The 16,200-nt window shown below is 46.4% G+C and overlaps 2 protein-coding genes across 6 annotated transcripts in view; one reads left to right on the top strand and one right to left on the bottom strand.

Annotated features, from left to right (window-relative positions):
* The window catches only part of Aunip (aurora kinase A and ninein interacting protein), a 15,514-nt gene extending 12,048 nt beyond the window's left edge, over window positions 1-3,466 (top strand). Inside the window, exons 2-4 of the mRNA XM_057784172.1 lie at window positions 219-348; window positions 1,533-2,318; window positions 3,394-3,466. Of these exons, the coding sequence (XP_057640155.1) occupies window positions 219-348; window positions 1,533-2,318; window positions 3,394-3,443 (966 nt within the window). The 3' untranslated portion in view covers window positions 3,444-3,466. The remainder of the gene's footprint in view (window positions 1-218; window positions 349-1,532; window positions 2,319-3,393) is intronic.
* Mtfr1l (mitochondrial fission regulator 1 like) lies at window positions 3,381-16,200 on the bottom strand. Of its 5 annotated transcripts, none has more exons than XM_057784177.1 (7): window positions 16,105-16,184; window positions 13,451-13,582; window positions 12,962-13,066; window positions 11,274-11,383; window positions 10,854-11,065; window positions 9,119-9,404; window positions 3,381-6,032 (listed from the first exon to the last, which is right to left on the bottom strand). In XM_057784177.1, exons 2-7 carry the CDS (start codon window positions 13,463-13,465, stop codon window positions 5,927-5,929), a joined length of 834 nt encoding a protein of 277 aa, XP_057640160.1. In that variant the 5' UTR covers window positions 13,466-13,582; window positions 16,105-16,184; the 3' UTR covers window positions 3,381-5,926. The 5 variants fall into 5 exon arrangements, with proteins under 5 accessions (XP_057640160.1, XP_057640159.1, XP_057640157.1 ...); XM_057784176.1 differs by having other exon boundaries at window positions 3,389-6,032; window positions 9,119-9,440; window positions 16,129-16,200; XM_057784174.1 differs by having other exon boundaries at window positions 3,389-6,032; window positions 9,119-9,440; window positions 16,105-16,183.

Genomic DNA, 16,200 nt, shown 5'->3' with positions numbered 1-16,200 from the left:
ATCTAAAGAAGAGTGCCTCATTTTTGGATACTTTGATAAATTCTCTTTGGTTAGCCTTATTGATAAGTGTTGGAAATTGGAAAGACTGGGCTACTTGGAATATGTGATTGCTGAGGTCAGGATCCTCAAGATGGCAGGAAGTAGTGGGAGGTGATGTCCAGTACAAACTACCCAGCGTCACTGGTATAGTAATAGGTTCAATTATTTTTCTCCCTCAGACACATTTAATCAAACCAGGCACCAAAATGCTGACATTGCTTCCTGGAGAAAGAAAATGTGATACTTCTTTTATTCGAAGAAGAAGCACTCGGCAGACCAGCATTGCATCCTTTGTCACCTTGCAACCAGGTATGGTGACCCGCCTGGGAATCTTTCATTATCTGAGGAGCAGAACAAGTGTGTTCATTTCTCCATGTTGAAACATTTATGAACTGTAGATGTTGCTCTGGAAAAGGAATATATTATACATGCTTTTTATATGTGTGCTTTGCTGGTTCTGTTCTCTCCGTCTAATTTTAACTATTTGTATTTACCAACAGAGCAGTGAGGAGGAGCATACTTGAGAGCTCAGCCAGGTGGAGGGGGTGGGCCCACTCTTGGGTGTCACTCAGGATTGTTCTGTATAAACAGAATGTGCACTATTCCTCTTTCACATGAAACTTACACTTTTAATTTACATAACAAGGAAAGCTTCCTCTGTACCCCCAAAATCAACTTTCCCCAGTTACAAAATCTTGTGTATTTATTTTATATACTGTTGAATTCTAAGAAAACGCTAGTGTTCTCACAGAACAGTTTCTGCAGTGTAACTTATTAGGAGAGGACAAAAATAAACCTACCATTCTGCTTTTTAAAACTGTATCTTGATATAATTTGTGTAGAATGGGAATCTGTTTCATTCATCCTTAAGGGAGAACAGGATCCATCCTACACTTAATGGACTAGCTAGACGCTAGTTTTTCAGTTTGTAACTGGTTGATTTAGCATCCTAATATATCTTCATTGGCTTTCCCATGAAATGTCTGAATTGTGGAAAAGCTACATTTATTTTTATTATTACCAGGAAATTTTAGAGTTTGATAATGATTTTATGACCTTACAAAATATCTGCCGAGAATATTTCCTTAGGGTAATATTTGGATTTGTGTTAGCTAGTGGCAGGATCAATGTTCAGTAGGAACCATAGTAAATAAAAAGTTTAAAAACTATTTTGCCCTGTGCTAAAAAGCATGTAACAAAAACTGAGTTGGAGAAGTTGGCCATGGTCTAACTGTAAACCACACTTGACATACTAGGTAGATGTAGGTCACTGGGAGCATCCACGTGTTTGAGTAGGGGACTATATGACGGAAGTTTTAGAGCATTCAGCAGGGAAAAGCAAGACTGAAAGCAGGACTATTAGCCATGCAGTTATTTCAAGAGCCTAGGACTCCTGTACCCAGTAGTAATAGCAGCTGACACTGGTCTCAGAAAACACAACAAAATTCTGTTCAGGGCAATTTTTTTAGTGGAATTATCTTTCGTTTCATTAGGAATGGCAAATGGGGGCAACCAGAAGAGCATTTTATCTCTCAAAGAAAATCAGATCAACAAAGAATGCAAGAGAACCCAGGGATTGGGGGATTGCTTGGTATCACCTTTGACCACAGCAGCCCCTGCAGACATCCCGGAAGCTGGACATTCTCCTGCATCTCCCCACTTCTCTAGCTGCCACAGTTTGGAAACACCGCCTTTGACTACAACGTCTTCGCCCCAACCTGACATCCTGATGGACGCTCGACTAAGTAAAGCCTCCCTGACTTCTTCCTTTACCCAGGACATGGACGGTTATTGTTTGCTGGACCGAAGAGAGGCCAGAAAGAAAAGGGAATGGCTTCATGGATCTAAGACAAACTGTCCAGGCATGGGAAGCCACATTAGACCGTCTGGGGGTAAATGCTATCAGCCCTTGGACAAAGCTGAACTGGGAGAAAAAGGGACTGCCAAGAAAAACATGCAGGCCTCTGTGCATCTTCAAACCTACAGGTTAGAATCCTGGAGTAGGAAAAAACTGCTGTCGGTGGCAAAAAGCCCTCTTCTTTCTGTGTTTCCCTGGGATAGTGAAAGGAATGAGAGGGACTCCTGGAGTCAGCTTTTCACTGAGGATTCCCAAGGCCAGCAGGTCATTGCCCACAACACTAAAATGCCTTTGCAAGATATAACCAATGATAGGAATCAAGGCTCGGGGCCGTTTCCTGACAGCCCTCAGGCTCAGTGCCAAGAAGAGCCTACTCTGTTACAGCTGCAGCCAAACCTGGTCTTTACCCAGGACTCTGAAGGTAATCGGGTTATCAGACACTAGTTTTAAATGTTTGTGTGGGTGTATCTTGAAGTGGCAGAGATGGAGGGAAGAAGAGTGGGGCTGGGTAGAGAGGAGGGTTTAGGTGAGAGGCCATGTGGGCTGAAGCAGTTGTCATTATGGAACATTGTGCTCATGTAAATAAAGCAAGCACTGTGTGGTAGACATGCTTTTCTCTCAGGAAGGTGACTGGTGCATTCCATTGGATGGATGCCAACTGAGACAGTAGGACAGGACTGTTGACTGAAACCACTTCTCAGTTCAGAGCTGCTACTCTGTTCTTCCAGAGGCCTGGCTGTTTTTGCTTCCTACAGATATGTTCTCTTTTCACCTCTGGCTGGACCACTCAAGCATGAGCTTGGGACCATTATTCCCAACTGCATTTTAAGAGATGTCTCCCTCCCCAACCCAGGTGGTGTGGAGCTGGTGGGAGGGCACATGATCCTTTTTTTTTTTTTTTAATGGTAACTATATACATTGTTGACCTGGAACTGGAGAGATGGCTCAGCAGTTGAGCATTTGCTGCCTCTGTAAAGACCCAGGTTCAGTTCCCAGCATCCACATGACCTCTGCAGGCACTGAGCACACATATGGTACACAGACATAAAATGAAATCAGTTAAAAACAAGTTGTTTGCTGTCTTCCCATTCCCAAATCTGAGCTGTGTAATAACCTAGTTTTTTTTATTACTCCCTGCCCCGTCCCCCCAGAAGAGGGAGGTTCCTTTTGGAAAACTGTGAAGCTGGATCTAGTGATAATTCAAAATAACTTTTAGCTGGGTATGGCAACTCAGGAGACAGGATTTTCATGAGTTCAAGGCCAACTCACAGCCACGTAGGGCATACTCAACCAGCCTGAGCTAGAATGACGCTGTGGTTTGAAAGAAAATGACAACAAAGGGAGTGACACTATTAGGAGGTGTGGCCTTGTTGGGGTAGGTGTGGTCTTATTGGAGGAAGTGTGTCACTGTGGGGGTGGGCTATGGGGTTTCTTGTTTTCAAACTTTCCTTGGAGTGGTGGTGAGTCCACTTCATGTTGCAAGATGTAACTCTCAGTTCCAGCTGCCTGCACACTGCCGTTCCCCTTCATGATCATAATGGATTGAACCTCTGAAACTGTAAGTAAGCCACTTCAATTAAATGTTTTTATTTTTAAAAGTTGCCATGTTCATGGTGTCTCTTCACAGCAATAAGAAACCTAACTAGAGGGCTGGAGAGATGGTTCAGCGGTTAAGAGCGTTGCCTGCTTTGCCTGCTCTTCCAAAGGTCCCGAGTTCAATTCCCAGCAACCACATGGTGGCTCACAACCATCTGTAATGAGGTCTGGTGCCTTCTTCTGGCCTTCAGGCATACATGCAGACAGAATATTGTACACATAATAAATAATAATAATAAAAGAAACCCAACTAAAACAGACATCCTGGCTGAGCGGTGGTGGTGCACGCCTTTAATCCCAGTACTTGGGAGGCAGAGACAGGCAGATCTCTGTGAGTTCGAGGTCAGCCTGGTCTACAGAATGAGTTCCAGGACAGGTTCCAAAGCTACAGAGAAGGTCTGGAGAGATGGCTCAGAGGTTAAGAGAACTGACTGTTGTTCCAGAGGTCCTAAGTTCAATTCCCAGCAACCACATAATGGCTCACACCCATCTATAATGATATCTGGTGCCCAGAACACTATATAAATAATAAATTTAAAAGAAAAAAAAAGGGGGGGTCTTTTTAAAATAAAATAGAGAAACTCTTGTCTCAAAAAACAAAAGCAAAACCCCCACATATCCTGCTCAAAAAGAAAAGGGAACACTGATGTGCAATTACATGTGCCACACCAGAGACCAGCTTCCAAGAATCCTATCTCCTTTACATGGATTCTAAGCTCAGATCATCAGGCTTGAGTGGCAAGACTTCCTTTTTCTGAGCCATTCTGCCAGCCCAATATAGCCAAGGTATCCTGGAACTCACGTGTAGACCATGTTGGCCTCGAACTCAGAGCTCCAATGGCATTTGCCTTCTGAGTGCTGGGATTAAAGGTGTGTGCCATCACCATCTGGTCCCAAGTCAGCTTTTTAGTAACTGGTGTCAACTGTCCTGTGTTCTGTCTACCCGAGCACCACCGTTCGTGCAGCCGTTGTGTCACAGGTATGACACCCGAGGCGTAAATAGCCTCTAGGATGTGCAAACACAGGATGCTAAATAATGGAACTACTTTTAGGAGATTTGGGAGATTTTCTATGGAAAGGAGGACAAAACCCTTTAGAATAAAATGTATGTCTGTTTACCTCATGTGAGCCTGATACCTATGAGACCAGAAGTGTCAGATTCCTGGGACCGGACTGAACAGCCATGTGGTGCTGGGAACTCAACCTGGTTCTCGGAAGAGCAACCAATGGTCTTGACCTCTGGGTCATTTCTTCAGCCTCAGGAAACTTCCTCCTATGGCAGTGGTTCTCAATATGGGTCACGACCCCGTTGGGATTGTGTATTAGGTGTCCTGCATATCAGATATTTGCATTATGATTCACAACAGTAGCAAACTTACAATATAGAGTAGCAACAGAATAATTTTATGGTGGGGGGGGGTCACCACAACATGAAGAACTGTATTAAAGGGACACAGCATTAGGAAGGCTGAGAAACACTGTCCTAAAGGCAAGAAAGGAGCCTGTTTAAGAAAGCTCACATACCTTACAATTAACAGGAGTCCTCCCCAAAGGCCACTGTGGTCAAAACTCAGTGATAAAGAAAATGCACCATTTCTCCAAATCCTTCATTTAATGTCAGATAGCACTTCAACTCAGACACGCAGTATTCATAGAGAAAAGGGCCCTGAGGGCACCTGAGTCATGCATGATGCAGAAAATAAAATCTTGGCCCAACCCAGAGAAATCGGTTATTGTCCTAGAAGGATAGTATGCTCTTTTCTCTCCCCAATTCTCCTTCCCAGACTTAAGTCCATGGAAGAAAATAATTTCACTCAGTAGAACTTCTGAGGCCCTGGAGGGTAGATCTGGTTGTAGTTTTATAAAATATGTTTAAGAAAAAAATAGCCCAGGCCTCCCTGCAGCAGCCAAGTATTGGCTGGTTCAGTGGCCTGACTGCCATAGCTAGAGGAAAAGGTGACTGCTGGGCACTGGTGTGGGTTTTGATGGAGCAGCAGAAGATCGTCCCTGTGAACATGAACATAAACAGCCCCTCCCCCTTAACCTTGTGGTGCTGCAAGGAAGCTGCTGAGAGTGACAGCTGTGCACAAAGTGTCCAGCAGACCAATTATGGAGTCTAACGCAGTGAACTGAGTCATTCATTTAGGGCCTATTTTCACGCAGAGACTAGGAAAAACAAGAAACTTCACCTCTTAGACAGACATTCCACCCTACCCGATTGATTACCTGTAACAAATGCCTAAACTCAAACCACAGACCTTAGCTTCTGTCAAGGTTTAAGTGCAAGTAACACATAATCCAGCTCTTCCAGCCCAAGCTCTAGCTCGTTGGCAAGACACTTGCAGACTTCTAACGGAGGCAGAGACATCTGCAGCGAGGAAGGCAGCTATTGAAGGAGTCAGGAGCATGAGACTGAGGTTACAGTCAGTGCTGTCAGTTTCCTTTTCTACTGATGTCTTCTTCCTTCAGAGCAAACTTCCTCCTGAGGACCTCGGAGATGAGCACAGCAGGGTCTTCTTCCTTCAGTAAACTCCGGCTTCTGGAGACACAAGAGCTTCTATTTAGGAAGTAATTGCTCTGTTCTGGGTTGTGCTCTATGTGCATTTTGGTTTGTTTTTTTTTTTTTTTTGAGATGGGGTTTCTCTCTGTAACAGCCATAGTTGTCTTAGAACTCTCTCTGTAGACCAAGCTGGCCTCAAACTCACAGAGATCTTCCTGCCTCTGCCTCCCAAGTGCTGGGATTAAAGGCATGCACCACCACACCTGGTTTCTCTGTGCATTTTTTACCTCCTGAATCTTCACAGCTATTCTGTGAAGCAGTTGCCAGTGTATGTTCCCACACCTATGGGAAGATTTAGCACACAAAAGACATGGAGTCACAGTCAACCTCTGGCCTTTAAAACCAGCTGTTTCTGTACCTCATCTTCTCTTAACTAGAATATATATGTATTTTATGTATGAGTGCTCTGTCTGCATGTACGTATGCCAGAAGAGGGCATCAGACCCCATTATACATGGTTGTGAGCTGTCATGTGGTTGCTGGGAATTGAACTCAGGACCTCTGGAAGAGCAGCCAGTACTCTTAATCTTAACCAGAGCCATCTCTTCAGCACCTATAATACTTGTTTCTTGATTTCCTTTTAATATTTTATTTTATGAGCATATTTGTATGTGGGTGTTGGATCCCCTGGAATTGGAGAGCTGCCACGTGGGTGCTGGGAATTGAACCTGGGGTCCTCTGGAAGAGAAGTCAGTGCTCTTAACCACAGAACCCTCTCCAGCCCAGAATACCTGTTTCTTACATGGCTACAAAAAAAGGGGTAAAATGAAGGCCCATCAATTTTTTGGAGTTCTGATCTATTCTCAAGAGGGTCTGCAGTAAGTGACTGATGGCTTCGCCATTCTGATCCTTATTAGTTCTGGAGACAAGACAACCTACCACCATCTTTCCTTTTTTTTTAAAGAATTTATGATGTATACAACATTCTGCCTCCATGTACGCCTGCAGGCCAGAAGAGGGCGCCAGATCTCATTACAGATGGCTGTGAGCCACCATGTGGTTGCTGGGAATTGAACTCAGAACCTCTGGAAGAGCAGCCAGTGCTCTTAACCACTGAGCCATCTCTCCAGCCCCCATCTTTCCTTAATAGATAAAAATAGCAAAACATTTACATTATAAGGAACCGTGGGAACCAAATCAACTCTAGTGTAGGCATACCTTTATCACACAAGAGGGTACTGAATGCTCTAAAAATTAGTTGTCTGAAGCTATTAACTTCTACACATTTCATGAAGGTGTTTTACGGGTCTTGGAGGTAATACACAAAGACCAAGACTGACTCTGACTCACATGTCTGAACTTTAGCTGACCTGGCTAACTGAGCCAGGTTTAGTTACTTCTATTAGAGAAAAAGAGGCCAGTATACAAATGGGAGAGATTTTGGATATGATTTGGTCTAAGAAGCCAAGTAACAGGCTGAGAGGTGGTGGTGCACACCTTTAATCCCAGCACTTGAGAGGCAGGTGGATCTCAGTGAGTTTGAGGCTAGCCTGATCTACAAAGCGAGTTCTAGGACAGCTAGGACTTTTACACAGAGAAACCCTGTCTCAAGGAAAAAAGATAAAGAAGCCAAGTAACAGAAGGTGACCTGGTGACAAACACCTGCATTTCCAGCACTCAGGGAGCAGAGGCAGAAGGATTCTAAGTTCAAGACCAGCTTGAGTTACAGAGAGATAGACAAGGGGCATGTTTTACGACACTGACTATAAGAGGAAGGATACAAAGCCAACCGAAAATGAGGTGAGGCAGTAGCTGGATTTGGGGAGATGAGAGACTGAGGAGCCCCTGTGGGGCAGATAGGAAGTACAGTGACTAGGACAGTTTCCTGGCCAGCACTAACAAGGACAGCTATATTGGCTATCAAGGCCAATCTCCAACTAAGGCACTCCAAAACAAGCTCCTGTAGAGTGGCTCAGAGTACATTTGGAGAAACTGCAGGCTCCCTCGGGTAGTTCTAGAGCTTTTCTACCAGGAAGCTTCTCAAGGGGCTCAAGAAAATGGCCTTGCTTCCAACTTGGCCTGTCCAAATTCCCTTAGACTTGAGCATAAGGCAACCACAGCTCCATTCCCTGGGCATTCTGATTAGCTAAGTTTGCTGTGTACAAATTTGGGCTGGGTGTAGTGACCCTTGCCTTTGATCCCAGTACTTGGGAGGCAGAGACAGGCAGGACTCTCCAAAGCGAGTCCCAGACCAGCCAGAGCTTCACAGTAAGACCTTGACTGAAAAGACCAACCAAAGCCCCAAATCTGAGCAGTTTAATGCACAGCCAGATTTAAGAATTATGAATCTTAAAACCTTGCTCTCAAGCTGGGTGTGGGGGCACATTCCTTGAGTCCCAGCACTTCTGGAGTCAGATGGAGTTCAAGGCCAGCCTGGTCTATGTAGCAAGTTCAAGGATAGCCAGGGCTACACAGAGAAACACTGTCTCAAAAAAAAAAAAAACAAAAAAAAAACAACAACAACAACAAAAAAAACCCACTGGGTTCTCAAGTACCAGAACTTTGAAGGTTTTATCTTACAGAGTATTGTATGAGTGCAGGTGCCTGCAGAAGCCAGGGGTGTTAGATCCCCTGGAGCTGGATTACAGACGGCTGTGCTATGGGTATTGAGAATCAAATTTGGGTCCTCTACAAGAGCAGTCTTGCTCTTAACCACCAAGCCATCTTCCCAGCCTCAAGCTATTTTATTTAAAAATAAAATCTTTATGAAATTCTTCCACCAAAAAGTCTGCTAGTTTCCCAACTTTGAAGGGCAGAGCATGTTGAAATATGGTAGCTAGCAGTATGCAAATTAAAAAGCTACTGAGGTGGGATTTTTTTGTTTTAAATGTGCATTGGTATTTTGCCTGTGTATGTTTGTGTGAGGGTGCCAGATCCCCTGGAACTGGAGTTAGACAGTTGTGAGCTGGGAATTGAACCTAGGTCCTCTGGAAGAGCAGTCAGTATCTTGCTTTTTTCTCAGACTAGGCCCTAGTCAGTCAGCAAGCTTTATGAATGTAGTAACAATTACTCCTCATTAGCCACAACTGTCTCAAGCTCACCTGAGCTCTTAATCAGATACTCACAGGTCTTGGCTCTGTTTGATCCGGTGAAAATCCTTCAGGATGCCCATCATGTCTGCAAAGCTGCTGGCCTTAGACAGAGAGATGCAGTCATCCTCTTCAGATGAGCTGCAGGTAGCTTTGTGTTCTGGTTTGCAACATTCAGGGCTGGCAGAACAAAGCAGGGGGATTGTTGGAAGCTCAGAGACCTCTCCCTCAGTCTCCTCAGTGATGTCACTAATGACAAAGGAAGTTGTAGAGTGGAATGAGGATCCAAAGCAAGGTAAAGGAGAAGAGACATTTGAACTTCCTGGAGATAAGAAATCTGGCGTTAATGAAGACGAAGCTGAAAGAGAAAACAATAGATGTAATGGACACTGGGTTTCCATGAAGCTTCTCACAAACACCGCTTACAGAACACACTCATTTCCTGAACCCACATCATGACATTCTTAGAGTGCTAAGGGAGGGATGTCCCCAAGGGAGCCTTCCCCACTCTACTTCCCACTGAGGGCTCAGGTAGGCAGAGAAGCACTGGCTCTTGTCGTGTTCAAGACAGAAAACCCTATCCCACACACACAGTCATGAGTCCTAAATGCTCCCAATGCACAGTGAAGTACAGGTTGGCAGCCCTATTCTAAACTGAAGCCAAGTAAGGCCTGCAGTTCCTACATTTGTTATTTTCTCGATTGTAACAGTGTTTCAAGTTGATAGTTTGAATTCTGCTATCTATGAGCTTCAAGTATACTACACAAAACTCCCCAGTTTTTTTTTTTTTTTTTTTTTTGGTTTTTCGAGACAGTGTTTCTCTGTGACTTTGGAGCCTGTTCTGGAACTAGCTCTTGTAGACCAGGCTGGTCTCCAACTCACAGAGATCCACCTGCCTTTGCCTCCCGAGTGCTGGGATTAAAGGCGTGTGCCACCACCGCCCAGTTTTAATTGAGACAACTGTCTTCAGTGTTCCTAAGAAATGACACTGGTTTTTTATATTCTATGGCTCAATTTTTTTTAAAAAAAATACTGTATTTATTTATTGTATGTGGGTGGGTATAGGTTTACCATAGAGTAGGTCAGAGGACAATTTTCAGGAGTCTGTTCTTTGCTCTACCATGTGAGTCCTAGGGATGGAACTCAGGTAGTTAGGCTTGGTGGCAAGTGCCTTTACCTGCTGAGCCATCTTACTGCCCCCCACACTACAACTTTTATGTATGTGCTCCACTAGCTGATATTGTTTAGGAGCTATGTCGTTGAGTCACTTGGGGGAGAGTGATTGTCTATGCCTCTGGTTAAGGCAGGCTCCTCTCCTTCTGTTTAAGGCTCTGCCTTAACTGTATGCAGAAAGCTGCATAGAGAAGTATTCTCTGGTAGAAAAGACAATTAGAGGGAAATAGGTAATTAAGGGGCTATGTCTCATGGTGCTGGTGAGGAATGCTTATATTGAAAAGTGAGCTCTTTGGGTTCATGGAATATGTGATATTAATGACAATTAGAAAGGGGGTATTAGGTTTTTGGCTTTGAGAAGAAATTTCCTCAGTGTCACTGGTTAACTTAAAATTTTGTTCCTAATCAAACCAATCAATAAGTGACTAGTAGACATCTTCTAAAATATATTACAGGATATCTGGGCCTCAGGTCAACTCTAGAGCCCTAGGCCTAAGTCTTTCTCAATCAGAGACTATAATTTTTCTCATCCTTGCTCAATAACCAGGGGCAGGGGAAAGGACAACCTGCTATGCTACATCCTCAGTGGGGCTCCTACCTGCATCTGCTGCCACTATTTTAGCAATCTGGCTGCGCAAGTGGCTTAGTTCATCCTGCAGCTCAGTGGTGCGGCTTAGGGCAGGTAGGCCTGGCTTCTTCAGGGCCAGGAGCCTCTCCTCAGACCCACGCAGATTGGGCACCGAAGCATTCCGCTGCATGACAATCAGAGGGCTAGGCTTCCAAGTGTGTCTTAGGGGGCGCGTATCACTCCTGAACCAGAGGGAAAAAGTCTTACTACAGACAGCTGACCACTATACCCCTGATTAAATTCCTTCACCCACAGGGTCTACCACTTCCCTCTAAGCCCGTAGCTCTCATTCCTGTTGGCCTCAGCCTCAAAAAACACCCTCCTTGCTGATCGCCACTTCTGGTAGAAAAAGCTCCCCATCACCAGCAGAGCAGCTACTGCTTCGATTACCTGACCCGAGCATATGTCTCCTCTTCATCTGCAGCAATCCAGGCAATGTCAGCCAAAGTAGGGACTGGAGGTACATCTCTCAAACACAGGTCAGAAATGTTGGGCAGAGTCTGTAGGAAAGCAAAACACAACATTTATTCAACATGATAACAGCTAATTGGATTAATGCAAAATGGGACACCTAATCCAGTACTAAGTGAGGAAGGCTTCCTAGAGTAAGGAGAAAGTTTCTTGGTTACAAATCAGACTATTTAATGGGACTGGCCTGAGCCTCTCCATCCCCAATGTTTTTGCCTGCATGTATGGCCGTGTGCTGTGTGCATGCTTGGTACCGACAGATGCCAGAAGAAAGTGTCAGGTCTTCTAGAACTGAATTTATAGGTAGTTGTGAGCTGTGATGTAGGTGCTGGAAACCAGACCTAAGTCTTCTGGAAGAGCAGCTGCTAAGCCAGCCCCATATAATAAATGTTAATAGTACTTATATAGCCCTTCTTTGAAGAACCTGTGTCCTTAACTATCTTTGCGCAGCAGCATCTGGACAATGGGTATAGTCAAATGTGGGAAAACTTCCACAGTGTTACATTCCACAACTTTATTTCCCCTTGTTTCTGATGCTTCTGAGTACCCAGATCCTTCCCATGTTCTTTTGACAGTTCTGGACAGTGTTCAGTAATGAGACACTAGTCCTCTAACTATACACTTCTGATTCCAATCCTGCCTTCTAACACCAACCCTGGATTCAGTTCCTACAGATTGCAGCTATCATCATACATACATACGCATGCTTGCTTTCTCCCTAGGCCCATGTTTTTTCATGCGTGTTTCTACCTCCTCTGTGTGCCCATAATGCTTTCATGTCCATTTCCCACACTTACCACCCTAACCATCTAACACAGAGCTGGTGCCTCACCGGTTCTTTTCCTTCCGAAACTAGGTTTCTGTGCAGCCTTGGCTGTCCTGGAACTCACTCTGTACACAGGGCTTGCCTCTACCTTACAAGTGCTGGAATTAAAGGTGTGTGCCGCATCACCAGAAGTTCTTAATGGAGGCGTCTGGCTCTAATGAACATTTCACTTTGTACTACAGAAGCAGGTCTCAGAGACCTAGTGCAGATAGGGATCTCTGCTGTAGAGTGGATGCTAAAGCCTCTATAGAGACAGAGGTTAGCCTGTAACACAGCCCAGTAATACAGTGGCCATATTTGGACAGAAAGAGGAGGATGGGGATTTGAGGCCACAGAGAAACACTAAAAATAGAAGCTAAGTGGCCCACTCACAGGGCTGGTGAGAAAAGCAAGAGTCACAGCACTCATGTAGAGAGAAGAGAGACCTGCCAGGGCACAAATGCCTCAGCTCTGATGTAAGTCATCTGGAGGCTTGGTTTAGCAAAAGCTTTCTGGCCTGCTTTGATAAAATGCATCGCTGGAAGCTTATAAAATCTGAGTCACTGAGCAGCAGCAACAAAGATAAGATGAAAGATTATCAATTTATGAGCAAACGAAGTCTGACTGTTGTGGTCACATGTCTATGCAATCAGAATGGCACAATGACCAGGGTCTATTATATGAGCATTTAGGAAATGAGAAAGTGGACAAGCCTTGGCAACTGACAAGGTGGCTGCAGCACAGAAGTAGCATTCACCTCCCATACTCTTGAGACTTTACTTTCCTCACCTTCCAGTACACTTACCTCAAAGGATGCCCGGGGACAAGGTTTCAGGGGTAGATTGGTCCCAATTCTTCTTACCACACTCCGAGCAGCCCCATGTGGCTTGTTTTGCCAGATTGGGATAGTCTAGAGAAGAGAGATGGACAACCCAAAGGCCTCAGAGTGAGTAACTACTGTTCTTGCCTTCCTTTCTCCTCTGGAAGTGAGTCAAGTCAATTGTAAGGGCCAGTTTCTACACCTGGTGCTGTTAAAGTAGTGGTTGGGAGGGTCCAAAGAAGGAACCAGAATTAGCTCTGGGTATAGACTATTCTGGTTACCTCATGTTCCTCTGCACAAAAAAGTAAAAACATGGATTCATAAAATGTACCAAAAAGGAAGTAGGACTGCAGCTTCCTCAATCTAGGTCCTCAGTGAAAAGCAAAAATGAACTGGTATCTCAGGGCTTTGTATAGTTAGTTCTTCAGCAAGTTCAGTACTCAGCTCTCTAGCCCCTGCCTTGAGACTCCTTACCACATTGGCTTCCATTCCTGACAGCTCAGCCAGCTCCTGCACTTGAAGGACAAGGCACCCACAGGGCAGCTTGGGAAAGCTGGAGGTATGACTCCTTCATATCAGGCCATTCCTGGGAGCATGAGATCTTTCCTGTGAAACAAACCCAGAGTAGGGACTTGGTAGTCACAAAATAAGCCTCTACAAAGTCACTGCTAAAACCACCTTCAATGTTTAAAGGAAGAAAACTAGCCCAAGAGGCTACCCTTACTCGTCACTGGCTTTTCTAAACCCGGATCCTTACAGGTTCTGTTTCAGGTTTGCTGAGAAAGCTTGGCCAACCCAGGGAAATTTCCAGGCTCTAAGGTTAACTGAAGCAAAGCCTCAAAGATGCAGATAGAACCCTTCGGTAGTTACACAGCTCAAAGGAAAGCAAAACCTGGGTATGATCCAAGCCCAGGAATTTATTCCTGAAAACGCAAGTGGGAAAGAAAGTCAACAGCCAACTCAGGCTAATTTCAGTCTACTGGGCTGTGGGGGAAGATGAAAGTGGTCGTAAGGCTGCACCCTATCCCCAGCTGCAAACATTGTCACAGAACCACACCTCCAGCCTCACGAGTCTTTTTTTTTTTTTAAATTTTGGCTTAGTCTTCTATGGCTCTGTCTCTTAATGCTGGTTTCTTCATCTGTAAAATGGGGAAAAGAAAATCTGCCACTTGCTGGGCAGTAGTGGCACGCGCCTTTAATCCCAGCACTTGGGAGGCAGAGGATCTCTGAGTTTAAGGCCAGCCTGGTATACAGATTGAGTTCCAGGACAGACATAGCTGTTACACAGAGAAAGCCTGCCTCAAAAAAAGAAAAAAAAAAAAAAAAGAAAGAAAAACTGCCATTCTAGGCTACCCTAAAGGTCAGTAAAATTGGGGTAGGTGGGTGAAATGCTTAATGAAATTTAAGACAGTTACTCCTGAGTTTTATTGTAAAAATTCATTTCTAAGGTACAAAGCAATACTCTTGACTGCATTCTTCACAGCACGGAGGTTCAGTGAGCTTTATGTCTATCGAACACCAAGAATATACATTTTTCTAAAGAAGGCTGGGCATCAGGCAGGTGGGCATCTGAGTTGACTACAGCCCAAGACCCCATGTTGAGTTTGGAGAGAGTAGGAAAGAGAGGGACTTGTAAAAGACAACAGAGTAGCCTAAGACATTGCAGAAGGCAGACAGGGGTCTTGTCATGAGGGTTTGCAATGCCTGGGTGAGGAGTCACTGGGAAACGAGGTCTGGTGCTGAATTGGGATGAGCTGAACTTGACGGGAAGTATCTCTTCAGGGAGATCTGGAGTTCCTCTTCTACCAGAGCTGTCATGATATACACAGAGAAAGGAAAGAACTTGTCTGGCCAGTCAGTGGCTGTACAGTAGACAGTGCCCAAAGTCTCTAAGTTCTGGTATGTGCAGCCCTGTTGACGCTTACAAAATACCTGTGTGCCAGACTTCTTGCTGAATGTCATCTAAATGTGCTACTCCTGTCTTGCTTCATCTCCAAGACTCCAGCTGAATCTAATCCTTAGGTGAAGGCAGATTTTAATAAACTGCTCATTCTATTGCTCTGGTGTTTAAATTGACTCTCCTGGACTCTACAGCCCTCCTGCCAGCAGGGCCTACCAAACAGCCAGACCCCATCTTCCGGCTCCCCAAACCAAGCTGACACTGGCCAGCCAGTGCACGCTTTGCGGCCACCCTTCCTCCCTAGTCCTCTGCTCTGAGCCATCAGCTCCCAACACGCCCTCTCTGAGCCCTGGTCCATACCATTGCCTCCGTGGGACGCGGCAGAACCCTTATCCAGGTCATCCCAGTCCCTCAGCGCTGTGCTCATGCATCACGCGGGTCCTCAGTGCACGCTGTGGCCGCTCAAGCCAGAAATGAAGTAACCAATCGGCCCCCGGCGCGGCCTCTGCCAGGCACCGCAAGCGCTCAGCTTTAGGAAACCGTTGTCGGCGACACCAACTTAGCTCCGAGGCCCCGCCCCCCGCGTGCCCGTTAGCTAGCGCTCGCCCGCTCCACAGCCCCGGGTCTTCGCACCTCGGCGCCGCCGCAGCCCCTTCCGCGGGGGCAGTGTACGCGCCCCGACGCAGGGTCTCTCTCGGCAGACCCGCTCTGCTCCACGGAGGGCCTCGGCCCGGCACTCCCGGGTCAGGCAGAAACTTTGCCCAGCGGTGCCCGGCGGACACCCGGGCTAAGTGCGCGAGTGTGCCACGCCAGCTGGAGGGAAGGCCTCGCGCCCTCAGCGACGTGCCCCCCGCCCCCGCGAAGGCGGCCCGGCCCAGGCCAAGGTCGGCCAAGTCCTCACTCTGTGTCCCGGTGGCCCTTGGACCCACGGGCCGGAGCCTCCAGGCCGGTGCCGATTCCAGAAACGCCACGCGGCCGGGGCGCGAAACCTGGGGTCGCACGCTAAAGGCGGGGTCGACCCCCGCGGCTGGGGGACTTGGCCGGCAACTACGCCTCGGGACCAGTGTCCCCGCCAAGGAGGGGCAGACAGCGGCGCCTCCCGCGAGAACGCGCACGGGACTAGGAATCACGCGCTGCCCCTGCGCCGGGACGGAGGCGCTGGCAGCAGACCCGCGGCGCCCACCGCGCCCACCGCCCTGCCTGCGGCGCTGCCCCGCATCGGGCTCACCTCAGACTCAAGCTCCGGACTCACCTCAGCCCCTCCTACTACAGCAGGCAGCCGAGCCTCAGACATCACTTCCGCTCACCCGCCTCCGGAAGCAAT

Source organism: Chionomys nivalis, chromosome 11, assembly GCF_950005125.1.
Source record: "Chionomys nivalis chromosome 11, mChiNiv1.1, whole genome shotgun sequence".
Lineage (NCBI taxonomy): Eukaryota > Metazoa > Chordata > Mammalia > Rodentia > Cricetidae > Chionomys > Chionomys nivalis.
Note: the sequence above shows the minus strand (reverse complement) of the source record. Positions and strands in the feature narration are given on the sequence as shown.

What these genes read in the sequence shown, in the direction of transcription:
- Mtfr1l (XM_057784176.1), bottom strand. An exon ending in GAGACATATGCTCGGGTCAG is followed by an intron (nt 11,066 to 11,273) that starts GTAATCGAAGCA and finishes CCTCTGGTTCAG; the next exon opens with GAGTGATACGCGCCCCCTAA. An exon ending in AATAGTGGCAGCAGATGCAG is followed by an intron (nt 9,441 to 10,853) that starts GTAGGAGCCCCA and finishes TTTCTCTTTCAG; the next exon opens with CTTCGTCTTCATTAACGCCA.